Source organism: Bos javanicus, chromosome 6, assembly GCF_032452875.1.
Source record: "Bos javanicus breed banteng chromosome 6, ARS-OSU_banteng_1.0, whole genome shotgun sequence".
Lineage (NCBI taxonomy): Eukaryota > Metazoa > Chordata > Mammalia > Artiodactyla > Bovidae > Bos > Bos javanicus.
The window spans coordinates 29,701,789-29,725,037 of record NC_083873.1 but is presented as its reverse complement, the minus strand read 5'-3'; the positions used below and the strand labels follow the sequence as shown (position 1 = coordinate 29,725,037).

The 23,249-nt window shown below is 38.7% G+C and overlaps 1 protein-coding gene across 31 annotated transcripts in view; it reads left to right on the top strand.

The window, feature by feature from the left end:
* Window positions 1–23,249, top strand: part of BMPR1B (bone morphogenetic protein receptor type 1B) — a 454,161-nt gene that overhangs the window by 404,586 nt on the left and 26,326 nt on the right. For 19 of the 31 annotated variants that reach the window (XM_061419616.1, XM_061419627.1, XM_061419626.1 and 16 more), the window contains 4 exons: window positions 9,220–9,322; window positions 9,833–9,935; window positions 19,963–20,059; window positions 21,458–21,596. In XM_061419616.1, the coding sequence (XP_061275600.1) occupies window positions 9,220–9,322; window positions 9,833–9,935; window positions 19,963–20,059; window positions 21,458–21,596 (442 nt within the window). The other 12 variants (XM_061419639.1, XM_061419635.1, XM_061419638.1 and 9 more) reach the window with 3 other exon arrangements.

Sequence of the window (23,249 nt, the reverse complement as noted above, 5' to 3'; positions counted from 1 at the left end):
ATGGCCTAATGGCACGTATGTTAGATGCAGTGCATACATATCCTGCTGAATAAAGTAGTAGGATACTTTTTTAATATCCATAATTCAAATTAAAGGATGAAACCGTTGTCTAACCTCCCTCAATAAAATATTGATCATCTAAATTCTTTTCAGTTGTTACTTTGCATTGTTTATCTTTCTTATTCCATTTCTAGATTCTATTCCTAGGACCTCATACTATCACAGTATGCTTCAAAAACTGCACAGTCTCCTTAATTAACTCTTTGTGTATGACTTCCACCATGTCAATCTTCTATTTTGTTTTCCTGTCCTAGCAAGCATTATCTCAGTCTTATTTATTTTTTTTTTTCTGTATATAATCTGGTCCCACTTTATGTATTCTTCCTTGTTTTACTTGACATGATCTGTGATAGTCATTTTTGTCCCTTTCTCACCACTTCTCTCAAGTTACTCTACTCTCTCATACAAGTCTATCCAGTTCTTCTTTTTTTTTAACTCTTTTTCAAGGTAATTTCAAATATTTCCTTATTTATTTGACCAAAAATCCTCCTACCTTGGCAGTTTTCAGGGTTTGTAGGTATTATAAATCATATTGTATGTTTGCATAGATGTACAAATGATTCCAGGTGCCTAAATGACAAATTAGATGAGTCTCTAGCTGTTTCCTGAAGAGTCAAAGAGGGCAGAAGGGAAAGCTTAGGGGTTTAGTAGGAAGTGAACAGTGTAAGGCTTTTTACAGCTATACATTGAGAACCACTGAAGATTTCTGAGTAAGAAGGAACATGTAAGATCAGGCGATGCTGTCCAGAGCCCTTTTATATAGTTTGTGTTGACTCGGAGCTTCGAAACCTTCTGCCAAATGTGACGGTGTGTGCTTTCAGAGAGATGCTCCTGACCCAGGCCTCAGAGTGCTTGAAGCGAGCACTGTTCTCATCTGTGTGTATATCTTCTGTTCATCCAGTTTATTCCACTGTTGCCCAGACCACCTGAACATTCAGCTTTATGATCTTTTTTTCCCCAGTAGAAGATGTTGAGTTAAAACCATTTCACTTATGAGAATGTTCTTTCTGTGGAACAGATCACTTAGTTGAATGAGGATATAGTTTCAAATTCACTTGTGAAATCTTTTATAAGGAATAACTCTGCTTTTGTGTCTCTTGTTAATCATGAATGATTCTTAAATGGATCCATTTAGTGTTGGACTTAATAGAAAGTGAATAGTGTTGGGCTTGGTACAGTTATACATAGAGAATCATTGAAGATACTTGAGCAGGAAGGAAGATGGAAGATTTTTCAGGCAGTACTGTGTGGATTGGGTTAGAGACTAGAAAGAGGAGAGGGGGTGTCCAGCTAGGAGGCTGTCAGAGTAAGGTATGTGAGAGGTCTGCACAGGCCTGCAGGAGTGAGAACATGCAAACGTGTATATAATACAACAATTGAGACAAGTTCAAAACAATCTTGTACCTCCTAGGAAGAAAATGAACAAAACATTAGATCACGTGGCATGGCTGCCAGAGGAGGATGTATGGTGGTTACACTCTCTTCAAGATAAAGTAAAAAGACCCTTCTCACATTGGAACTTCACCACTAATGTAACTTCAGTAACTTCAGCTTCCCCCAGTGCTGTGACATCTCAGAGGAAAAGACAGAAAACGGGAGCAGTGACGGTCCTACCTATCTTACCATCTTTCCCTCCACCACCATGGGAACACCCCCACCTAAGATCATAAGGGGAAACAAACGAAAGAGAAAACGAAAAAACCTCAGGACTCCATGACTCTGGTGATGACCTTTGCTCAGCGTTCTTCTTTGCCTTCCTGCCAGTCAATAGAAAGCACTTAATTAGCTGGTGATTTCTGTCCCTGCTGAAGTGGAATGACTGTCTTTCCTAGGATTGGTGCATAGATGTTGAACTCCTTGAAAACAAAGGTTGCATATTCCTCACCCTTGATTCTCAGCATCTGTCTGAGGCATAGTATGCTTAATGTGTGTGTGTTAGTTGCTCAGTCGTGCCCAACTCTTTGCAACCCCATGGACTGTAGCCCACTGGGCTCCTCTGTCTGTGAAATTCTCCTGGCAAGAATACTGGAGCGGGTTGCCATTCCCTTCTCCAGGGCATCTTCCCGAACCAGAGATTGAACCCAGGTCTCCTGAACTACAGACAGATTCTTTACCGTCTGAGCCACCAGGGAAGCCAGTATGCTTAATAGTTTGTAAAAGTAACTGTAGTTAAGCAACTTTCAGCCGTTTTAGTTAACTGACTAAAATCTACATGACTTAAACACAACTTGAAAAGCTGTATCTTTATTTACCTATAACAGAAAACTTTATTTATTCCCTTCATTGTGAAATAGATATTTTAGAAGACAGTGTCCTCAAGGATCTACAATTCACCTAAAACAAGCAGCCTTTCAAGTAGTTTCTGACCGAAACTTAAAAGAATTTTGAAAGAAATTTAAGAATGCTAGTATTTCTTACACCCTGGAAAAAAAGTGGAGTAAATAATTTGATTCAATTTGATCAGGATAAATAGATTGATTGGTGTAGAGAACTTGAATCCTTGTGAGCAGATGCACTTGAGCAAGTTTTCATTTATTTAATCAGTTTTTTTTTTTCTTGCCTGGAGAATCCCAAGGATGGGGGAGCCTAGTGGGCTGCCATCTGTGGGGTCACAGAGTTGGACACAACTGAAGTGACTTAGTAGCAGTAGCAATCAGTTTTTGTCAAGGGAAAAATTTTTAACTATTTAATAATTCAGCCAAATTCAGACTTAAATTGAAGAAAGTAGGGAAAACCACTAGACCATTCAGGTATGACCTAAATCAAATCCCTTATAATTATACAGTGGAAGTGAAAAATAGATTTAAGGGCCTAGATCTGATAGACAGAGTGCCTGATGAACTATGTTCGGAGGTTTGTGACACCGAACAGGAGACAGGGATCAAGACCATCCCCGTGGAAAAGAAATGCAAAAAAGCAAAATGGCTGTCTGGGGAGGCCTTACAAATAGCTGTGAAAAGAAGAGAAGTGAAAAGCAAAGGAGAAAAGGACATATATAAGCATATGAATGCAGAGTTCTAAAGAACAGCAAGAAGAGAGAAGAAAGTCTTCCTAGGCGATCATTGCAAAGAAATAGAGGAAAACAACAGAATGGGAAAGACTAGAGATCTCTTCAAGAAAATTAGAGATACTAAGGGAACATTTCATGCAAAGATGGGCTCGATAAAGGACAGAAATGGTATGGAACTAACAGTAGCAGAAGATATTAAGAGGTGGCAAGAATACACGGAAGAACTGTACAAAAAAGAGCTTCACGACCAAGATAATCACGATGGTGTGATCACTGACCTAGAGCCAGACATCCTGGAATGTGAAGTCAAGTGGGCCTTAGAAAGCATCACTATGAACAAAGCTAGTGGAGGTGATGGAATTCCAGTTGAGCTATTCCAAATCCTGAAAGATGATGCTGTGAAAGTGCTGCACTCAGTATGCCAGCAAATTTGGAAAACTCAGCAGTGGCCACAGGACTGGAAAAGGTCAGCAGTCCTAAAGAAAGGCAATGCCAAAGAATGCTCAAACTACCGCACCATTGCACTCATCTCACACGCTAGTAAAGTATTGCTCAAAATTCTCCAAGCCAGGCTTCAGCAAAATGTGAACTGTGAACTTGCAGATGTTCAAGCTGGTTTTAGAAAAGGCAGAGGAACCAGAGATCAAATTGCCAACATCCGCTGGATCATGGAAAAAGCAAGAGAGTTTCAGAAAAACATCTTTCTGCTTTTTGACTATGCCAAAGCCTTTGACTGTGTGGATCACAATAAACTGTGGAAAATTCTGAAAGAGATGGGAATACCAGACCACCTGACCTGCCTCTTGAGAAATCTGTATGCAGGTCAGGAAGCAACAGTTAGAACTGGACATGAAACAACAGACTGGTTCCAAATAGGAAAAGGAGTACGTCAAGGCTGTATCTTGTCACCCTGCTTATTTAACTTCTGTGCAGAGTGCATCATGAGAAACGCTGGGCTGGAAGAAGCACAAGCTGGAATCAAGATTTCCAGGAGAAATATCAGTAACCTCAGATATGCAGATGACACCACCCTTATGGCAGAAAGTGAAGAAGAACTCAAAAGCCTCTTGATGAAAGTGAAAGAGGAGAGTGAAAAAGTTGGCTTAAAGCTCAACATTCAGAAAACTAAGATCATGGCATCTGGTCCCATCACTTCCTGGCAAATAGATGGGGAAACAGTGGAAACAGTGTCAGACTTTATTTTTCTGGGCTCCAAAATCACTGCAGATGGTGACTGCAGTCATGGAATTAAAAGATGCTTACTCCTTGGAAGGAAAGTTATGACCAACCTAGATAGCATATTCAAAAGCAGAGACATTACTTTGCCAACGAAGGTCCATCTAGTCAAGGTTATGGTTTTTCCAGTGGTCATGTGTGAATGTGAGAGGTGGACTGTGAAGAAAGCTGAGCGCCAAAGAATTGCTTCTTTTGAACTGTGGTGTTGGAGAAGACTCTTGAGAGTCCCTTGGACTGCAAGGAGATCCAACCAGTCCATTCTGAAGGACATCAGTCCTGGGTGTTCTTTGGAAGGAATGATGCTAAAGCTGAAACTCCAGTACTTTGGCCACCTCATGCGAAGAGTTGACTCATTGGAAAAGACTCTGATGCTGGGAGGGATTGGGGGCAGGAGGGGAAGGGGACGCCAGAGGATGAGATGGCTGGATGGCATCACTGACTCGATGGATATGAGTCTGAGTGAACTCCTGGAGTTGGTGATGGACAGGGAGGCCTGGCGTACTGCGATTCATGGGGTTGCAAAGAGTCAGACACAACTGGGCGACATGAACTGAACTGAGTTTCTTGGTGATTTTTAGATTATTTTATTACTGCTTTTAAAATTTCCTATCACCGTGATTGAGCAGATCAGATAAACTCCTTTTTAACTACTACTTTAAAAATTATATTTTATAGTTAAATTAATCTTTATAAGGATCTAAACCAGTTAGAAGAAAATTTCTACAATAGTCCCTTCTCAACTGTGGTGGTTATATTTTTGGACAACTTGAGGTTTTTAATAAAGAAGCATAAGATCTTAGTGGAAGAATAGAATTAAAGGGACAAAGACTTGCGTAAACCTTATAAACCTTGCCCTCACTCTGCAACGAATGAGTTGGGGTCCAGAAGTGAAAGTGAAAGTGGCTCAGTCATGTTCGACTCTTTGCAACCTCATGGAGGCAGCCCATGGAATTCTCCAGGCCAGAATACTGGAGTAGGTAGCCTTTCCCTTCTCCGGGGGATCTTCTAACCCAGGGATCGAACACAGATCTCCTGCATTGCAGGCAGATTCTTTACCAGCTGAGCCACCGGGAAAGCCCAGAAATGCTGGAGTGGGTAGCCTATCCCTTCTCTAGCAGATCTTCCCAACCTAAGGATCGAACCCAGGTCTCCCGCATTGCAGGCGGATCCTTTACCAACTGAACTACTGTTTATAAATCCATTTGACCCCAAATGAAAACAGGCAAAACGTCCAGGCTCAGGATGCACAGCCACCTAAGGAGTATCATTTGGTCCCTCCAAGCTTTAAACTAAGTGTATCCCTTTCTTGCTGCTGCTGTTGCTAAGTCTCTTCAGTCGTGTCTGACTCTTCGAGACCCCATGGATTGCAGCCTCCCAGGCTCCTCTGTCCATGGGATTTTCCAGGCAAGAGTACTGGAGTGGGATGCCATTGCCTTCTCTGATCCCTTTCTTACTTACTAGTAAATGTTCACAGGCACACTGAAAATCTCCCAAGGCAGTTTATCCTCAATGTTCTCTCAAGATGTTCCAGATTTCTTTGCTTTTGAAATACTGGGCATATTCAAGGAGGCATGAACCTGTAGAACTATCCAAGGTTGTAACAGAGGTTTTATTATCTACTTTGACCTCATATGACATTTACTTTTTCAAATGCTTTGCTTTTTCATGAATTGGCCTTATGTTGAGAGGCATTCAGTACTGATGACTGATAATGTTTATAGGCAACTGTTTTGTCAATTACTTTTGCTGACTTTATAACACAGGGGCAGAATTTTTGAAATGTCACATCAGTTGTCTTTTTTATTGACGTTTGGTTGATTTATAGTATTACATTAGTTTTATATATACAGCATAATTATTTAGTATTTTTATAGATTGTACTGCATTTAAAGTTATTATAAAATAATGCCCGTATTTTCTCATGCTGTACAAATATATCCTTGTAGCTTATTTATTTTATACATGGTAATTCGTACCTCTTAATCCCTGCCTCTATCTTGCCTCTCCTTCCTTTTGAATTGTCTTTTAAAATTCATTATCATTACTGTAATCAAATGATTCATCCTGCATTCATATATGCATCTCACTGCTTTCAATTTTGTATAAAATTATTTCACCTTTTATTTTTCTCATGATTCTTCATCTCTTGTTATCACTTTCAACACTCTAGGGATGACGGGTAGCAATCTATATAAAACATTTGAAACCTGTACTTAAATATGGAAGCAAGCAGCAGAATGTTGAGATAAGCCCATGGTAAAGTCAGATGCCTTTGGTGACATTCAGCAGCCGTCTCTTAGTGGTGGGTGGTTGATCGGCTTTGATTCCAGAGTGCAGTTGTGTTTATATTTGTGCTTGCTCGAGAGTTGAAAGTTCTCAAGTAATTTTTAAGTGTCTGTAATTGCACTACTGGTTTCCAGTCAATGGCCCTTCCTAGCTAGCAATTTCAGTAAGAAGTTTATAAATTATTTTTGTCTTATTGTCAGTAATATGCACTTGAGATGGTTCTCTTGCCCTCTTGCTTATCCTCCAACTAAGTATTTCAGTTTGTATCCGGATTTATAACGTATAGGACACCAACTTCTTTCTCTAGGGCCTCTCTCCCTCTCCACCCCCTTTTTAACATTTATTTTTTTATTGAAATAATGTTGGTTTATAACATTTCATGTTTCCTTGTACATTTTATTTCTACTTCTGTATACACTACAGCATCTCTCCATCAAAAATCTTGTTTCCATCCTCTATTTTAGCTTCCTCCTCTTCACGGATAAGGGAGTGGCCCCTCAGTACATTTTTAAAGCTTGGATTTACTCTTCCTGATGTTTCTTTACATTTAACAGGACATTGTAAAAGTAACATGCCAACAGCTTTACCAGCCTTTTCTTTTTTGATTCTTAGAAGTTGCGTCAAATTACATTTCTCTATACTCAGATTTTGACTTAAGGGGACCTCCTGGATAAGGAGAAATTAGTCTTTTTAGATTTAACGTATTGTATCAAACTTTTTTAGTCATGCTATGATTTCCTAATGTCAGAAGCTTAAAATAACTTTATTCTTAATTCCTGAATTTTACTTTTGATGAGAAATGCAAGTTACACACAGAGTGTAAGTATATAGGAAAGGGATAAAAGAAATGTATAGGAAAGGGATAAAAGAAGAATCACATGGTTATTGTTTGCTTATATTGTCTGAGGTAAATTTCTAAGGGATGGTTCTTTCATTTATTGCCTTCATTTTAGGTCTGTGTTGTCACGCCTGTGTTGGACGCTGACCATGGACATACATCTTTCTCTCAGGAAAGAGATGGGGATGTAGTTCAGTAGTTTATTTCTTAGCACAGGCAGTAGTGGTTTATGACTTATTTTGGGAGTCTCTTTGCATTCATCACCCAAACTTGTGAAGTAATGTCTGTTTAAAAATTGTTCTATATATAATAGTCCTTGTTTTTCATTTTTAATCCCTGGAGGGACTTTGGAAAAGCTATGAGAAAGAAGCAAGAAGTCCTTCATGCTACATATGATTCTCTATCTGTTTGTTTTATGACCTTCTATAAGTATGTTAGACTCTCATAACCTTTAGTTACCTATTTGTGAAATAGAAATATTACTTGTCATTATTCATGAGAGGATTAAATGAGATTCTAAGCAAAAGTTCTTTTTAGTGTAGAAAACCAGACAAAAATTAAAAATATTGTTTCTGTGGCTTTCATATCATGGTAAAAGCCCTTCTTTCTGCTGTCTATCCTTACCCCACACTCAAATTAAGACCAGACTTGTTGCCACAAAGCCCAATGTTTTCATATGCCATCCTGAAAGTAGAGCGAGGTACTGCATGGCACAGTCTTAGTCGCCTCACTTAGGCTGTGCTGACTCCAATTCCTACTTCTCCGTAGTCTGTAAGCCCCCTGTATGCCTTGGTGCTAAGTCACTTCAGTCGTGTCCGACTCTGTGCAACCCCATAGATGGCAGCCCACCAGGCTCCCCCTATCCCTGGGATTCTCCAGGCAAGAACACTGGAGTGGGGTGCCATTTCCTTCTCCAATGCATGAAAGTGAAAAGTCAAAGCAAAGTTGCTCAGTCGTGTCCGACTCTTAGCGACCTCATGGACTGCAGCTCACCAGGCTCCTCCGTCCATGGGATTTTCCAGGCAAGAGTACTGGAGTGGGGTGCCATTGCCTTCTCCCCTGTACGCCTTAGGAAGAGATAAATTCACTTCACTACCTCAGAGCAAGTAGAACCAGAATAAACACTCACCTGCATGGGTTCACCCCAGTTGTGCCTCTCACTAGCTGTATGGCCTTTGAGAAATCACTCAAGATCTCTGAACCTCAGTTTCTTCATATAGAAAGTAAGCATATTATTACCTTCCTCTTGGAGTGGATTTCTGAAGGTGATAGCTATGAAGGGCCAGAAATGCTGTTAATTTATATGTTATATGGAAATGTTGGATCCTTTCTCATGAGTTTCTAGACAGAGGATATATGAGTACATAGTTTATGATAATTAAATCAACTTAAAAGGAAGTTTTGGGATTCTTTAATCAGATAATAACCTGTTATATGATCTTTTACTTTCTTCTTGTTTGTAATGAAATAAATGATTGTTGTTGTTGTTTAGTCGCTCAGTTGTGTCTGACTCTTTTGCAATGCCATGGACTGTAGCCCACCAGGCTCCTCTGTCCATGGGATTTCCCAGGCAAGAATACTGGAGTGGGTTGCCATTGCCTTCTCCAGGGGGTCTTTCTGACTGAAGGATTGGAACCCGAATCTCCTACATTGGCAGGTTAATTCTTTACCACTGATCCACCAGGGAAGCCCCAAACAAGTGATAAACATCTTCAGTTCCTTTTACCCTGGACACACTTGCTCTCTCTCATGTGCACACACACACTTACTTTGCCTGTTTGATCTTTAGCACAGATGGGTATTGTTTCACGATGATAGAAGAAGATGACTCTGGGATGCCCGTGGTCACTTCTGGATGTCTAGGACTAGAAGGCTCAGATTTTCAGTGTCGGGTAAGGAAGATACCTTGCTTCTACTTTGTAACCTTTTATTGGCAAGATTGCAAACAGCTAAGTTTCAAGCAAGATAAAATAGAATTTTTTTTGACTCGCTTGTTTTCAGTAATTTGGACAATAATTAGAAAATTTGCATTGGGTCAGTTCTCCCTTCATTTTGAAATCAAGTAGTCATTTTATTTTTGCTGTTAACTTTTGGCTTAGGGACTCATTAGATCATCTTGCTCAAATTCCGATTTGGTTAATTGCATTAAGCCAAGCCTTCTTCCTGAGTTTATACTATGCATACTGGTTATTGCAAATAGTAATTTTGTGGAAGTGCAAGTTGCAGTAAGAATATACATGATGATTTGAAAGAAATTACCTAATACGGCATTTCAGCATGTCTGAATAAAATTATTAGAATTTTAAGTCAGTTCTGTAAAGAGTGTTAATTTGCTAGTTTTAGGTGATATGGCTTTGAAATTTGGGGTAAACCTATTAATAGCTGTCAGGTTTCAATTTCAGGACACTCCCATTCCTCATCAGAGACGATCCATTGAATGCTGCACAGAACGGAATGAATGTAATAAAGATCTACATCCCACACTTCCTCCGCTGAAAAACAGAGGTAAGGAGAGGAAGGCTCACAGGCTGGAAAAGTTTTAGGCATAAAGAAGATAAACACTTGAATTATTCTCTTTTCCAAATGTATCTACCTGAACTGTTTTCTTACTCCTGGCCCAGAGGGCCGAGACAAGATGACAGTGAAACTGACATTCAGAGATGAATACAGGGAGTTATTGGGAAAATAGTCACATTTGACTTCACTCTTAAGATTTACTTCTTTACCCTGTTCTTACTTCCCTCAGAAAACTAGTGACTAGAACTTGGAGTGGGTTTCAAGAGGATAGAGGAGGGAGAAAGTGTTGTTTGTTTACCCCTAAATGTTATTCAGAAGTTGTGCTTGATTCAAAGACTGCTATTTGGCTACATTTGTTTTAAAAATAAGGACCTTATAAAGCTGCAGTCTCCAGCCTTTTTGACACCAGGAACTGGTTTTTTGGAAGATATTTTTTTTTGCAGACTGCAAGGGGAGGTGGTTTCAGGATAATTCAAGTGCATTACATTTATTGTACACTATATTTGTATTATTATTACATCATATCCACCTTAGATCATCAGACATTAGATCCCAGAGGCTGGGGACCTTTGTATAAAGGGTTAATTCAGATCATTTGCTTCATGGCATTTCCTTTTATTTATGCTAGAGTAACTACCTTTTAGTCAATTCATATATATTGATAAAATGGAGAAAATATCTAGAAAGTTTAGTTCTAAGACTTACACATTTAGTGTTGCTCATTAAAAAAAGACACACACCGCATCCCCAATGACTCTTGGTTAAAAACAGCCCCCATGTTTCCTTTTTTCTTGGTCTCACCACAAAATAAATGATTTGTAATTGTCATAGTCCTAAGTCTTAAAAAAGTAGCTTAAGATGATTTATCATCATTGATTTTTATTTCTTAACAGAATATCTTCCCAACAAAATACAATGACCTTATTGTGTTCTGATGATATTTTATAACATTTGTTCCTATAGCCTAGCTCTGTAAGATTGATTCATAATAGTTCACATCAAAAAGTCACAGGCAGTTTTTCTTTTTTAATTTTGCCAGTCAGCATGCTAGGTGTTAGGGATCAGAAATGGATGAAGAAAATTCTTGCTTTCAAGACTAGCACACTAGATTGTGAGAGAGAAACATGGAAATAATTATACTCAGAAAAAATCTCAGTAGAAACGAAAAGAATGGCTCATTTTGGAGTAGGAGGATGTCAAAATACTGCATAGGTGTGATACTTGAGCAAATTTTAAGGATGAACAGAAGTTTGCCAAGTGGGTAAGGCAGAAATAAACAATTTAAAAATGAAAATGGCTAACATAAGCCAAGAATTATGCTAGTAACTGTGACATTAATTAAACCATTTGAGCTTCACAACAGTCCTGTCGGGTATTTAGGATTTTTAGTCCCCATTTAAATATGAGGCTTTTGCAGCACTGAGAGGTTAATTCACTTTCCCAAGGTTGCACAGCCTGTGAATAGCAATGACTCTAAACAGAGGCAGTCTAATGTGTGTAATATTTGAGAAAGATTTGCAAAATGCAGTTATGTGAAATAGCATAGCTGGTTGGGAAAAGTCTAATTCAGTTGTTTGACGCCTCGCTGTTCGAAGTGGGCCTGTGGATCAGCAGCACCGGCATCACTTGAAACTCATTAGACATGCAGAGGCTCAGGCCTCACTCCAGACTACTAAACCTGCATTTTCAATGAGATTTCCCAAGTGATTTATACGCACATTAAAGTTTGGGCAACACGTTTGGTAGAAAAAGACCTGTGTGTGGATGTGGCTAGCACCACTGTGTCTCAGTGTGTGTTTGACAACACCTTGTTCAAAGAGAAGTCCACTGATTTCAAACTGCTATGAAATTCTAAATGTTTGTTTTGTTTTGTTGTTATTCCCTCATGAATCAGTAGCAAAAAGTAGGCGATCTATAGGCAGCAGTTTGAATAGCACTGATACAGGGGCTGATGTGTTGGGCTTGGGGCCGGGAGGTGGGTAAAGAGTGCAAGAAATGAAGATGGATGTACTAGAATCACTTCCCTCAAGGAGGAAATCCTACCAGCAGGGATTAGGAAAACGGACTTAAATGCTGAAAGGGCTGCAGTTCTCATACTGTCCTGTAGGTGGAACCAGATTCCAGTTAGGACCTGGCAGACAGGCGGGGATTCTCTGAGGAGGTTGAGTGTTCTAGAGAACTGAGTGAAAAGGTTTTGGAAAGAAGAGCAGTTGTACTGGGAAGGCAAGTCCTCTGTTCAGGAAAGTGGATGCTGATGTGGCTGGTGGATTATGTGAGAATTATACTAGGTGATAGATTTGAAGGTGCGGAGTTTAGTGGCTTTAAAGGTTACTGTTTTGAACTCCGAAGATCCTAGGTATGCCTAGGTGAGGTCTGTGTAGGTTCCACCTCACCATTTTTGGTGCAGTCATTTTGGGGTCCAGTAAAAGTCACTGAAGACTGTGGTCTGAGAGCACTGGTCATGTTTACATAAATACACCACAGAGCTGCTGGGTTGTTGTTGTTGTTGTTTTTTTGCCTCTACCGTATATACATGGGCAGCATTTTTACAGGAAGTATATTATATATGTTTACTGAACATCAGTAATGCCTTGGTCAGAAACGTTTGCATTTCAGCCTTATGTATATATGTCTACATGTAGTTGTATTGGAGACATGTTGTATGTATGTTTTGGTATAAAACCCAAAATAAAGAAAAGGGGTGTTAAAGAGACATGGAACCGTCTTATTTTGATATTTTTAATTATAGCTGCTGTTGTAATACTTAGGACCAACCCTAACTTTTGTGGAGCTGGGGCAATAATATAAATGGAAGATCACATACCATTTACCTAATTATTTAAAACTCATATAATCTAATATAGCAGACTGGTAAATACAATACTTTTCATTAACTGAATTTAACAAGTGTATTTTTATAATGGTGAAGAACACCAACTTTGCATTTAGAATGCTTGATTTATTCCCTGCAGTGTGGGAGGGGGAGTGATGGGGATCCTGCACAGGGAGGAGCCTCTCACGCAGGCAGCTGGACACCTGTTCGTGTCTGTGGTAGAGATACTGTTGGTTCGGAATGCTTGAAGCACATACCTGGGTCCACACCACTCTGGCAGCCCCCACAGACATTTCTTCAACTGGAGCCAATTTTGTGACTAGACGGCCCCATGTGGTTCTTATTATATAAAACTCACCTCAGCAGCCACTGTCAGAGAAATCTGAGAGAAAAGATGTATTATTTGCAGAAACTAGAGGTTACACAGCACACCTGAGGGCCACACAGCAGGGTCACAGGCATTTGGGGTGGGGACCTGGGCTTCTGCTTTTATTGGGGTCAAAAGTAGGGTGCCTAGGATTTCATAGGTTCACCCTTTATTGGCAAATTGATTAATTAACTTAAATGACTGAGTTATAATTGACATATAACATTATATTAGTTTCAGGTGTACAGCATAATGACTCGATATTTGTATGTATTGCAAAATCATTACCACAATAAGTCTAGCTAATGTTTGTCACCCTACACGGTTACAAAAATATTGGCCAATTTAAAACATAAGAGTGGGGATAAGGGTATAGGAAGGGAAAGTGGAGTTCTTAAGGTGGTCAGTTATCCAGGGAACTTCGTTGGCAGGTCACCTGCTTTCTTCCTAGTTGTTTTACCAGTAGTTGCGTCATGCAGCTGGTAATAATGTTTATTCGAGATAGAGGTTTTGGAATAGATGCCTCAGTAATCAGAAGCTTAATGTTGGGCAAACACCTGGCCCTCTGGTTTATGCTCCGCCCACACGTCTTGCCCCAGCCAACCTCCGCCACCTGTTTGTCAAAGGTTAGGGTAAGTACACTAGTTCTTCAGTCCACCTTCAAGGAGACAGGGAGCTGTACAGTCCCCAGACACAGGCCTGGGGCCATTTAGGTAGAATTTCAGACTTTGGGGCAATGGCCAGTGTTTTAAATGGAGAGTGGGATGGGACAAATCTGGATGGACACTTCACTGGAGTTTTGCAAACCCACTGCTCACCGGGAAGAGGTACAGTTGAAGGGAGCCAGAGCTCAGAGCCCAGGCCAGTTTTGTGGGTGAGGGCAGTGGAAGGTATCATCATAACCATGATAATCACATTTGCTAAGATGGGTGGAGTGCTTACTTACCATGGCCCTTTTCTAAGTTGTTGTTGTTGAGTCACCCAGTCATGTCTGACTCTTTGCAGTCCAACGGATTGTGGCAAGCCAGGCCTCCCTGTCCCTTACCATCTCCTAAAGTTCACCCAAGTTCATGTCCCTTGCATCGGTGATACCATCTGGCCATCTTATCCTCTGATGCCCTCTTTTCCTTCTCCACTCAGTTTTTTCCAGCATCAGGGACTTTTCCAATGAGTAGACTGTTCACATCAGATGACCAAAACACTGGAGTTTCAGCTTCAGCATCAGTCCTTCCAAAGAGTATTCAGGGTTGATTTGCCTTAAGATTGACTGGTTTGATTTTCTTGCTGTCCAAGTACTTTTCTAATTACTTTACATATACTAACTGATTTAATCCTCATAACAGCTCAGTGGGGAAGGCACTATTACCATCGTCCCCATTTCACAGACATGCAGCTGAGGAGCAGTGAGGTCAAGGACCGTGTGAAGGTTATACAGCTAGAGTGAGCACTGGAGATGGGAAGTGGGCCTTGGACCACATCACCCTGAATCGTCTATAACAAAGAAAAGGGAAACAAAACCCTGAATGACACTGTTGGGAAAAAGGCTTTTATGTATCTAAGACTTGGAAAGCTCTAAGTAAGTAGTGGCTGGTTAGCCATATCACAAAATAATCAGTAAACAACAATATGATTACTTAAACGCCTTCTGTTTATTATGTTTGCTTTGCACAATTAGCAGTTTCTTCATTCTAGAATGGGCTTCCTTTGTGGCTCAGCTGGTAAAGAATCTGCCTGCAGTGTGGGAGACTGGGTTCCATCCTTGAGTTGGGAAGATCCCCTGGAGAAGGGAAAGGCTGCCCACTCCAGTATTCTGGCCTGGAGAATGCCATGGACTGTAAGTCTATGGGGGCTCAAAGAGTCAGATATGACTGAAGCAACTTAGCATGCAGGCATGCACGTACCCCTACCCTTAGTACTACTCAGATCTATAATAAAACCTCACCTAAGCCTCTTTAATTATAAATACCTACAAGTAAGTTTGCTGATTAAAAAATAAGCAAGAAAACCTTTTCTATCTATCCAGTTTTTTTCCCCTTCCCCCCTACCCCAACTTGGATACATTTGCTTAGCAGGATATTAGAGATACAAAACCGCCTCCAATAAATATTTATCAGTGTATATTTAGAAGCTTGAAATTTTATTTGTCATCTTCTATTTCACAAAAAAGATGATGAAGGGTGGCCAGAAAGCAGCAGAAATTCTTTTATGAATATTAGTTTTCTCTTTCCTTTGCTTATTTTATATCAGCACCAGCAATGCATAATACCCTGGGGTGATATTCTTTCTCCTGAAGAAAGAATTATAAAAAGTAATTAGATCAAATGCAGCACCTTCATCATAAATGATGAAGTTTGATTCGGGAAGCCCAGTAACACTGCAGTTAGTGCTAAGAGGAGGGAGAGATGTCTGTTTTGATGGACAGGCTTGTAGGGAGAAGTCGTGGTGCCCTGGTGTCTGGCTTGCTGCCTGCAGAATTAGTGATGAAGGGGCCCCGGAAGAATGATGTATACCTACACTCTCAGCATCACATGATCTGACCGAGATATTGTGAGTAAAATGTTCTCTGGAAATGATGTATAGGCAGGAGAATTTGGTGAGGTTTCTTTTCTCCTCTCAAGTTACTTATTTTTGCTTAAATTTTTTTTTTCAAATGAGCACTTAAAAGAGTGGAAGACTGGTGTTAAAGTGAACAGAAGCTTTCCTTTATTAAATGAGATCCTCTAATTTAGGTTTTACAAAACCAAAGTTCGTATAATTTTTTGGAATAGGTGTGGGTTTTTGTGTGTTTAAATATGGGAATTATGTATACTGCGTATATACTTCATACAAAATGTGTCAGAAACACCTTTTTGTTTGTTTTGAAATAGAATAACTTCCAATATAGGTTAAGTAACATTATAATACAGGATGTCCTAAGCTCAACTTTACCTTCTGATTTCTTATTCAACTAAAAAAATATTTTGAGCACTTTACAGATTTGTTTTAAAATGCTGTTACTTAGCTTTGATATTATCAATTATAAATTAAACTCAATAGAGTAACCCGTATTTAACCAATGAAACAACTCCCTTATTCTCCACAACACACATAGGTCAAATATATGATAGAATGCAAAGTTGAGTTGCAGAATTCTCCTTCTGACACATGTATTATACTTGTGGTAGTATAAACCACTCTGTGAGCCTGAGCTGAATTCCTTGACAAGGAGTAGCCTCAACATTTCTTGAAATGTGCAGCTTTTAACTTTTCTGGAAATTCTGGTTAACTTTGTATTGGAGGCATATGGAAGGAATGTAGAAATCATTTGTCTTTTTTAATCTGAATATAAAAATTCTTTCTTGACTTCCTTTGTTACCAGGAAATAAAATTCTAAACTTTTTCTGCAGGGAAGTGATTAGAATATTATTTCTTTGTTCTTATAGTGAATGTATTTCTAGATGTTACCATAAGATGGCATACCAATATATGAGGAAAATAGATTACAGTATTATCTGTTGACTAAAAACCTCTGACAAGACTATGCTTTTCAGGTACTTTTTGCTCTAGTAATAGAAAGATGTCTCCAATTTATCTGTGATTATAACATTGAGAACACACATAAGGATGTCTTCCAGCATGTGTTTCCAAGTCTTTCTAGCTATTTAGTTTTTTATTTCTTCTTGCAGTTATGAGCCATATTCTAGCCTTATGAAAACAGTCCTGGAATTTAAATAGCTGCAAACCAGTTAATTATCAGAGAGGAGACAAGTAGTGACAATACTATTTTGTTAGGAAACCGCTGGTGATTCTTTTTTGCCTCTCAGAGTGAACCAGACTTCCCTGGAGAGTTCTCCGATCTACTTCCCTGAGCAGCTGGAGTGACAGCCAAGTAGAAGCCTGCTGCCCTGGAGAGAATCGGGGGCTCTGTTCTTTCCTGATAGGTATCTGGTAGTGTTCGCCTTCTGAGACTCAACAGTGACATGAATGTTTACATTGTTAATGCCCTGAGCACAGGTAATGGCAGATTAAAACATGACTGGCGTGACCAACAGAAACAAAAGGTTTATTGATAAGGCAATAAATTCATGGCAGAAGACCAGGAGGCAGGTCTTGAGGCTCTAGGGCCTAGGGTTATTGGGGCAAAGAAAAGGAAAGTGGGAAGATAATGCTAGCCTTTTTTAAAACAGTGCTTGATGATAAGGAAAAATCCCTTAGATTCTTTCGATGTCATGGCTCTCATCAATCAGAAATCTGTTAAGATGAGTAATAACTATACTTTTCTTATAGCTCAGAGTATTCTGCATTTACGTAGAAAGTGAAAGTCGCTGAGGCTTTCTATATTTGTATACTGATAATATGTTGTGCTTATGTAGTTAGTTCTTCTAGTTCTGATAGAGTATCCAGGGATCTCTATGATTTTCTACAAAATCAGGACTTTTGCTTTCTTGTCCTTAAAACTGGAAATAGATTTTAAGTTGTTTCCAGTGCCATTATTTGCTCCATGGCATTTGCACACCTGCATTGTCAGTTGCTCTCTCACTGGAATGGGAACTCTCTAAGGGAGTGTTGGAGTCCTTTACCTGCACAGTTTTCCTATAAGACTGAAATTATTTCAAAATAATTAAGATGTATGTTCCCATTGGTAAAAAAAAAAAAAAGAAGAAACTGTTATAATCTTTTTAAAGGATATTTTGACAATGTGTATGATGAAACTTAAAATATATATCCTTCAACCTAACACTTGTATTTTTTAGAATCTAGATTAGGAAAATAATCATTGACATGTGCAATGATGTATGTGTAAGAATGTTCATCACAGAATTTTATGTATCACAGCAAAGATGTATTATAACAAAATCTTCCCAATCTCCTAAATATACATCATCAGAAGACTGACTTTCTAATTAGAATGTGTTTGTATGTATACCATGTAGTCTTTGAAACTCATGTTGCAAGAAAAATTTTATTGTTTTAGAAAATGTCTACAATATTATGAATGAAAACAATCTAGGTACAAGGTAATTATGATTTCCCCCCAGTTTTTTATGTGGTGAAATACACAGAACAGAAAGTTTTCCATCTTAATCACTTAGGTATACAGTTCATTGATAGTAAATATGTTTATGATGTTGTGCAGCCATCACCACCATCCATTTATATAGCTCTGTTTATCTTGGAGAACCAAAACTCTTACCCATTAAGCTGTAGTTTTCCCCAACTCTCTTCCCTCCTAATCCTTGACAGTCACCATTCTTCTTTTTGTCTTTATGATTTTGACTTCTCTAAGTATCTCATATAAGTGGAGTGCTCATCTTTTTATGACTGGCTTATTTCACTTAGCCTAATATCCTCGAGGTTCATTCATGTTGTAGCATCTGTCCAGAATGCCTTCCTTTTTAAGGCTGAACTACATCTTATGTAATATACCACATTTTGCTTATCCATTTGTGTGTCAGTGGACATGGTTCACTTCCATATTTTGGCTGTGAGAATAATAGAGCTGTGGGTTTATAAAGCATTTTTGTGAACTATTTTGCTCATGAAATTTTTTTGTTTGTTGAAATGAGACTGGAAAGACATATAGTAAAATGTTAGTAGTAAGTTTTCTTTTTTCTTTTAGTAGTAAGTTTTCTAAGTAGTGAGGTGATGGCAGTTTTATTTATTTCAGTTAATTTGTGCTATTCAGTTTTTCTTCAGGGAATGTATGATGCTTTTGAATGAAAAAAGAAAGTTGCATTGAGTGGGATGAGGTCCCCAGCCAGAATGTTCAGGTAGCCGTACAATGAAAAGTGCATAGCACAGTTAGAAAACATCTTGTTTGTAGATAACAAAAGTAATAAATTACAATACATGATACCTTTTAAAGTTAAGAAGCAGCAATGATTCTCCCAAGGATGGGTGGTGCCCTTAATCAGAATGGTGCTAATTCTGTTACTATGTAAGTGCACCTGGCTTTCAGTCAGTTTTCTCAGGAAAAAAAACATATGTTCCAGAGACTACTGCATATAAAATCACCTGGGATGGTTGTAAAATAAAAATAAAATACTTTGAATAAAAATCTCTGGTGTTGAAGTCAGTAAAGCAGCATTTTTATAAAGCTCTTCTAGTCATTCTTATTTTTAGGAATTTTGAAAAATCATGCTATAAGTAAATCTTATTTGTGAAGAACTGGAATTAAAATAGCATGAATACTATTTAACAATTTGTTCTTTAAAAAGATCACACCATAATTCTTTGAGTAGGCACATGCATTCTTTTAAAAATTGATGCCATTTATGAAAAAATTAGGTATGTATTTTTGAAGGGCATCTTTGTTTAAAATATTGCACATCCGTGTATTCTGTTTATTTGCCAATATTTGAGGAATTATGTTCCTTTGTCTCCATCATAGGATTGCTTTGCTTTTTATGTACAATGAATAGAGATTCATTTTTTATCCAAATTTATGATGTAGAGTGCCCCAGAAACCACATGAGAAGAGTCTGGAAACCCATCAACTGGATCTGAAATAAAATACCTGCTTATATTTTAAGGGTATTGGTCCATTTACACTTATTTATATTCTGTGCTTTTATCCTGTGTCAAACCTGTTCCTTCCAAAGAGGAAGAAGTGCATACTCTTGAAGTGAGTGCCTGGATGAACAGTGATGCATGTTACTCAAGCTCGTTTACTCAGATTTTGAGAGTATATATTTATTTCTTATCAATGAGCAGATTAAAAGAACCGCACATCTACACATAGAGGTTAGCAAGCAGTTTGAGGAAAGACTTGCTTCCTAATTTTTAAGTAAAAGTAATCTTGTATTATGCCTCTCTTTACTTCTATTTAATTTCAGATTTTGTTGACGGACCTATACACCACAAAGCTTTACTTATATCTGTGACTGTGTGTAGTTTGCTCTTGGTCCTCATCATTTTATTCTGTTACTTCAGGTAAGTTTCCAACACATGGATGTAGACTTTTGAGTTTATAAAATCATCCTCATACTGTTCTACCTGTTGATGTTTTTCATCACAGCTTTCCTTGACCTAATTAGATATTAGATTTCACTGACAGTATCAGTTACTGTTGATAATCATTTGTCCTAATGAAGTTATTAATAGATAGTTGTCTTATTTCTGCTTCAAATATCAAGACTACCCAGAAAAATTTCATCTCTAAGAAACTTATGGTAGCTAGGAAATTCAGCAACTAGTTGCTACTAACCTTTGATTCAAAGCAAGAAATGACCATGTTGACTTAGAATCACTTTAGTAATTCCTTATTTTGTAAGCTAACAGTATTCCCTTATTATCAAATGATTATAAAAGATAGCATATTAATTATTAAGATAGACTATGTTCAGTTAGTAGATGTAGATTCGATCCATGGGTCAGGAAAATCCCCTGGAGAAGGAAATGGCAACCCATAATCAATATTCTTGCCTGGAGAATCCCATGGACAGAGGAGACTGGCAGGCTATAGTCCATGAGGTCGCAAAGAGTCGGACATGACTTAGCAAGTAAGCAGCAACATTACAAATTATTTTCAATCACCTAAGAACTCATTTTCTAATTTATGAAATATCAGGGACCTTTAAGTTCTTATTATTGCCCTTTTGTAATATTTATGTTCAGTTCAGTCACTCAGTCGTGTCTGACTCTTTGCGACCCCATGAATCACAGCACGCCAGGCCTCCCTGTATTTAGGTTACTATTCTACAAATAAGAGTTGACTCAAATATCATCAATTCTAACTTAAGACATGATTATTGACAAAAGCTTTTAAAGTTTCGGTTTATCTATACTATCGCTTTATACGTTGCCTTTTATGAGAAAGTTACAATGTCTTTTGTAAACTAAAAATCTGCATCTTTAGCTAATTAGGGACCTTGTAAGAAAAGATTGTAGGGAAAGGATGTTAGAACTATCCTGGCGAAGGAAATGGCAACCCACTCCAGTATGTTTGCCTGGGGAATCCCTTGAACAGAAGAGCCTGGTGGCCTATAGTGCATGGAGTGGCAAAGAGTCAGACACGACTGAGAGACTACTACTACTATTGGAACTATATAAAATTGTTAATGGAATGTAGGCCGCTTGGATATATGCAATCAAAAGAAACAGAGAAAATGAAAGATGGTTTTGACTGAGTGAAAATTTGAAGTTTAGTTTAAAAAATAGGTTAGAACACTAATTATGACTTTGTGTTTTGGAAATCATAACTAAGGATGATATATATTGAGCATCTAATCTTGTATTTACGTGCAAAGATGAACCTGCCGTGGTTCTGCGTGTTCTGTCCCTGTCCTTGCAATCCCGTGTCTAACGTTTTCTTCCTTTGTGCATCTTCAGGTATAAAAGACAAGAAGCCAGACCTCGGTACAGCATTGGGTTAGAACAGGATGAAACTTACATTCCTCCTGGAGAATCCCTGAGAGACTTAATTGAGCAGTCGCAGAGCTCAGGGAGCGGATCAGGCCTCCCTCTGCTGGTATGAGAGGAACATACCTTGAATGTAAAGGAAATGTCAGTAACTGCTGGGTGTCATTTTACTGAAACGGATAGGGCAGTGGACAAAGGAAAGCGCTCTGCAGTCAGACATCAGATCTCAGATGCAGGCTTTCCAGATAACATTTTGACATATTGGGGGTGAGGTCATTGTTCTTTAATGTAAGTGTATGGTTACAATCCAGACCTCTGCGCTCTGATAAAGAGCAGATTAGAAAACATTCGACATGGGACCATCTTCCCTCTGTTTTCAGGAAGGATAATGTTACAGCACTTTGGCCTGGCTTTTGAAGGCAAAAGTATTACAACCAACTGGGATCTGAATACTTCTAAAAGGGAAGAAGGCTGCCTCTCAGCTGGAGGGTTTATGTTTCAGGGTGAAGCCCTGGCTTTTCCATTCAGGAGAGTTTTAATTTTCTGATGGTCAGCGCTGCCAACTTGGAAGAAAATATACAGTGAATCCAAGGCACTTGCTTTAATGAGAAAAGCATTTGGTTACTTTATGGACCATGCACAAAGATTGTTGGGACTTGAAATGGAAATAACAATGAGAAATATTTTCCTTTATAAACTTTATAAATTCTGAGATTGATTTTCCTAATGTTTATTGTCTGGTTCTGACTTTGGATGTCTTGTTTACTTGATTCTTTTGGTGACCTTTTATTTAGTACTAAAAGTAACTTAAAAATCTCAAGCCAAGAGTTTATTTTATAACTCTTTTCCTTAGCATACAAAAAGCTGTATACATTTAACATATATAACTTGAAGAGTTTGGAAATAAGTAGGTGGCTCAGTTGGTAAAGAATCTGTCTGCAATTCAGGGGACCTGGTTTTGATCCCTGGGTTGGGAAGCTACCCTGGAGAAGAAAATGACAACTCACTCGAGTATTCTTGCCTGGGAAATCTCATGGACAGAGGAGCCTGGTGGGCTACAGTTCATGGGGTCACAAAGAGTTGGACACCACTTAGTGACTAAACCACCATACACCCCTGAAGCCATAACCACAGTCTAGGCCATAAACATATCCATCACCTCCAAAAGTTGCCTCCTGCCCCATTCATTATTATTATTTTATGATAAGAGCCCAGTGTAAGAGCTAACCTCTTTGCAAATTTTTTTAAGATTATAATACATATATATTAAATAGAGGTGATAGCTAGTGCTACTGTGATAATTATATCTCATTATTTAAATATATCAAATCAGCATGCCGTATACCTTAAACTTAAAAAAAGTTATATGCTAAGTATATCTAATTAAAAATAAAATGAGTGTCAACTTTTTGCTTCAAACTAAGGAAAAAAGAATGCAACATTCCATTAGTAACTATAGGCACTGTGCTGTGTGGCACATCTCTGGGACTTATTCATTTTGCACAGCTGAAACTCTGTTCAGTTCAGTCACTCAGTCGTGTCCGATTCTTTGCGACCCCATGGACTGCAGCACACCAGGCCTCCCTGTCCATCGCCAACTCCCAGAGCTTACTCAAACTCATGTCCATCGAGTCAGTGATGCCATCCAACCATCTCATCCTCTGTCCTCCCCTTCTCCTCCCGCCCTCAATCTTTCCCAGCATCCGGGTCTTTTCAAATGAGTCAGTTCTTCGCATCAGGTGGTCAGACTCTATACTCTTCA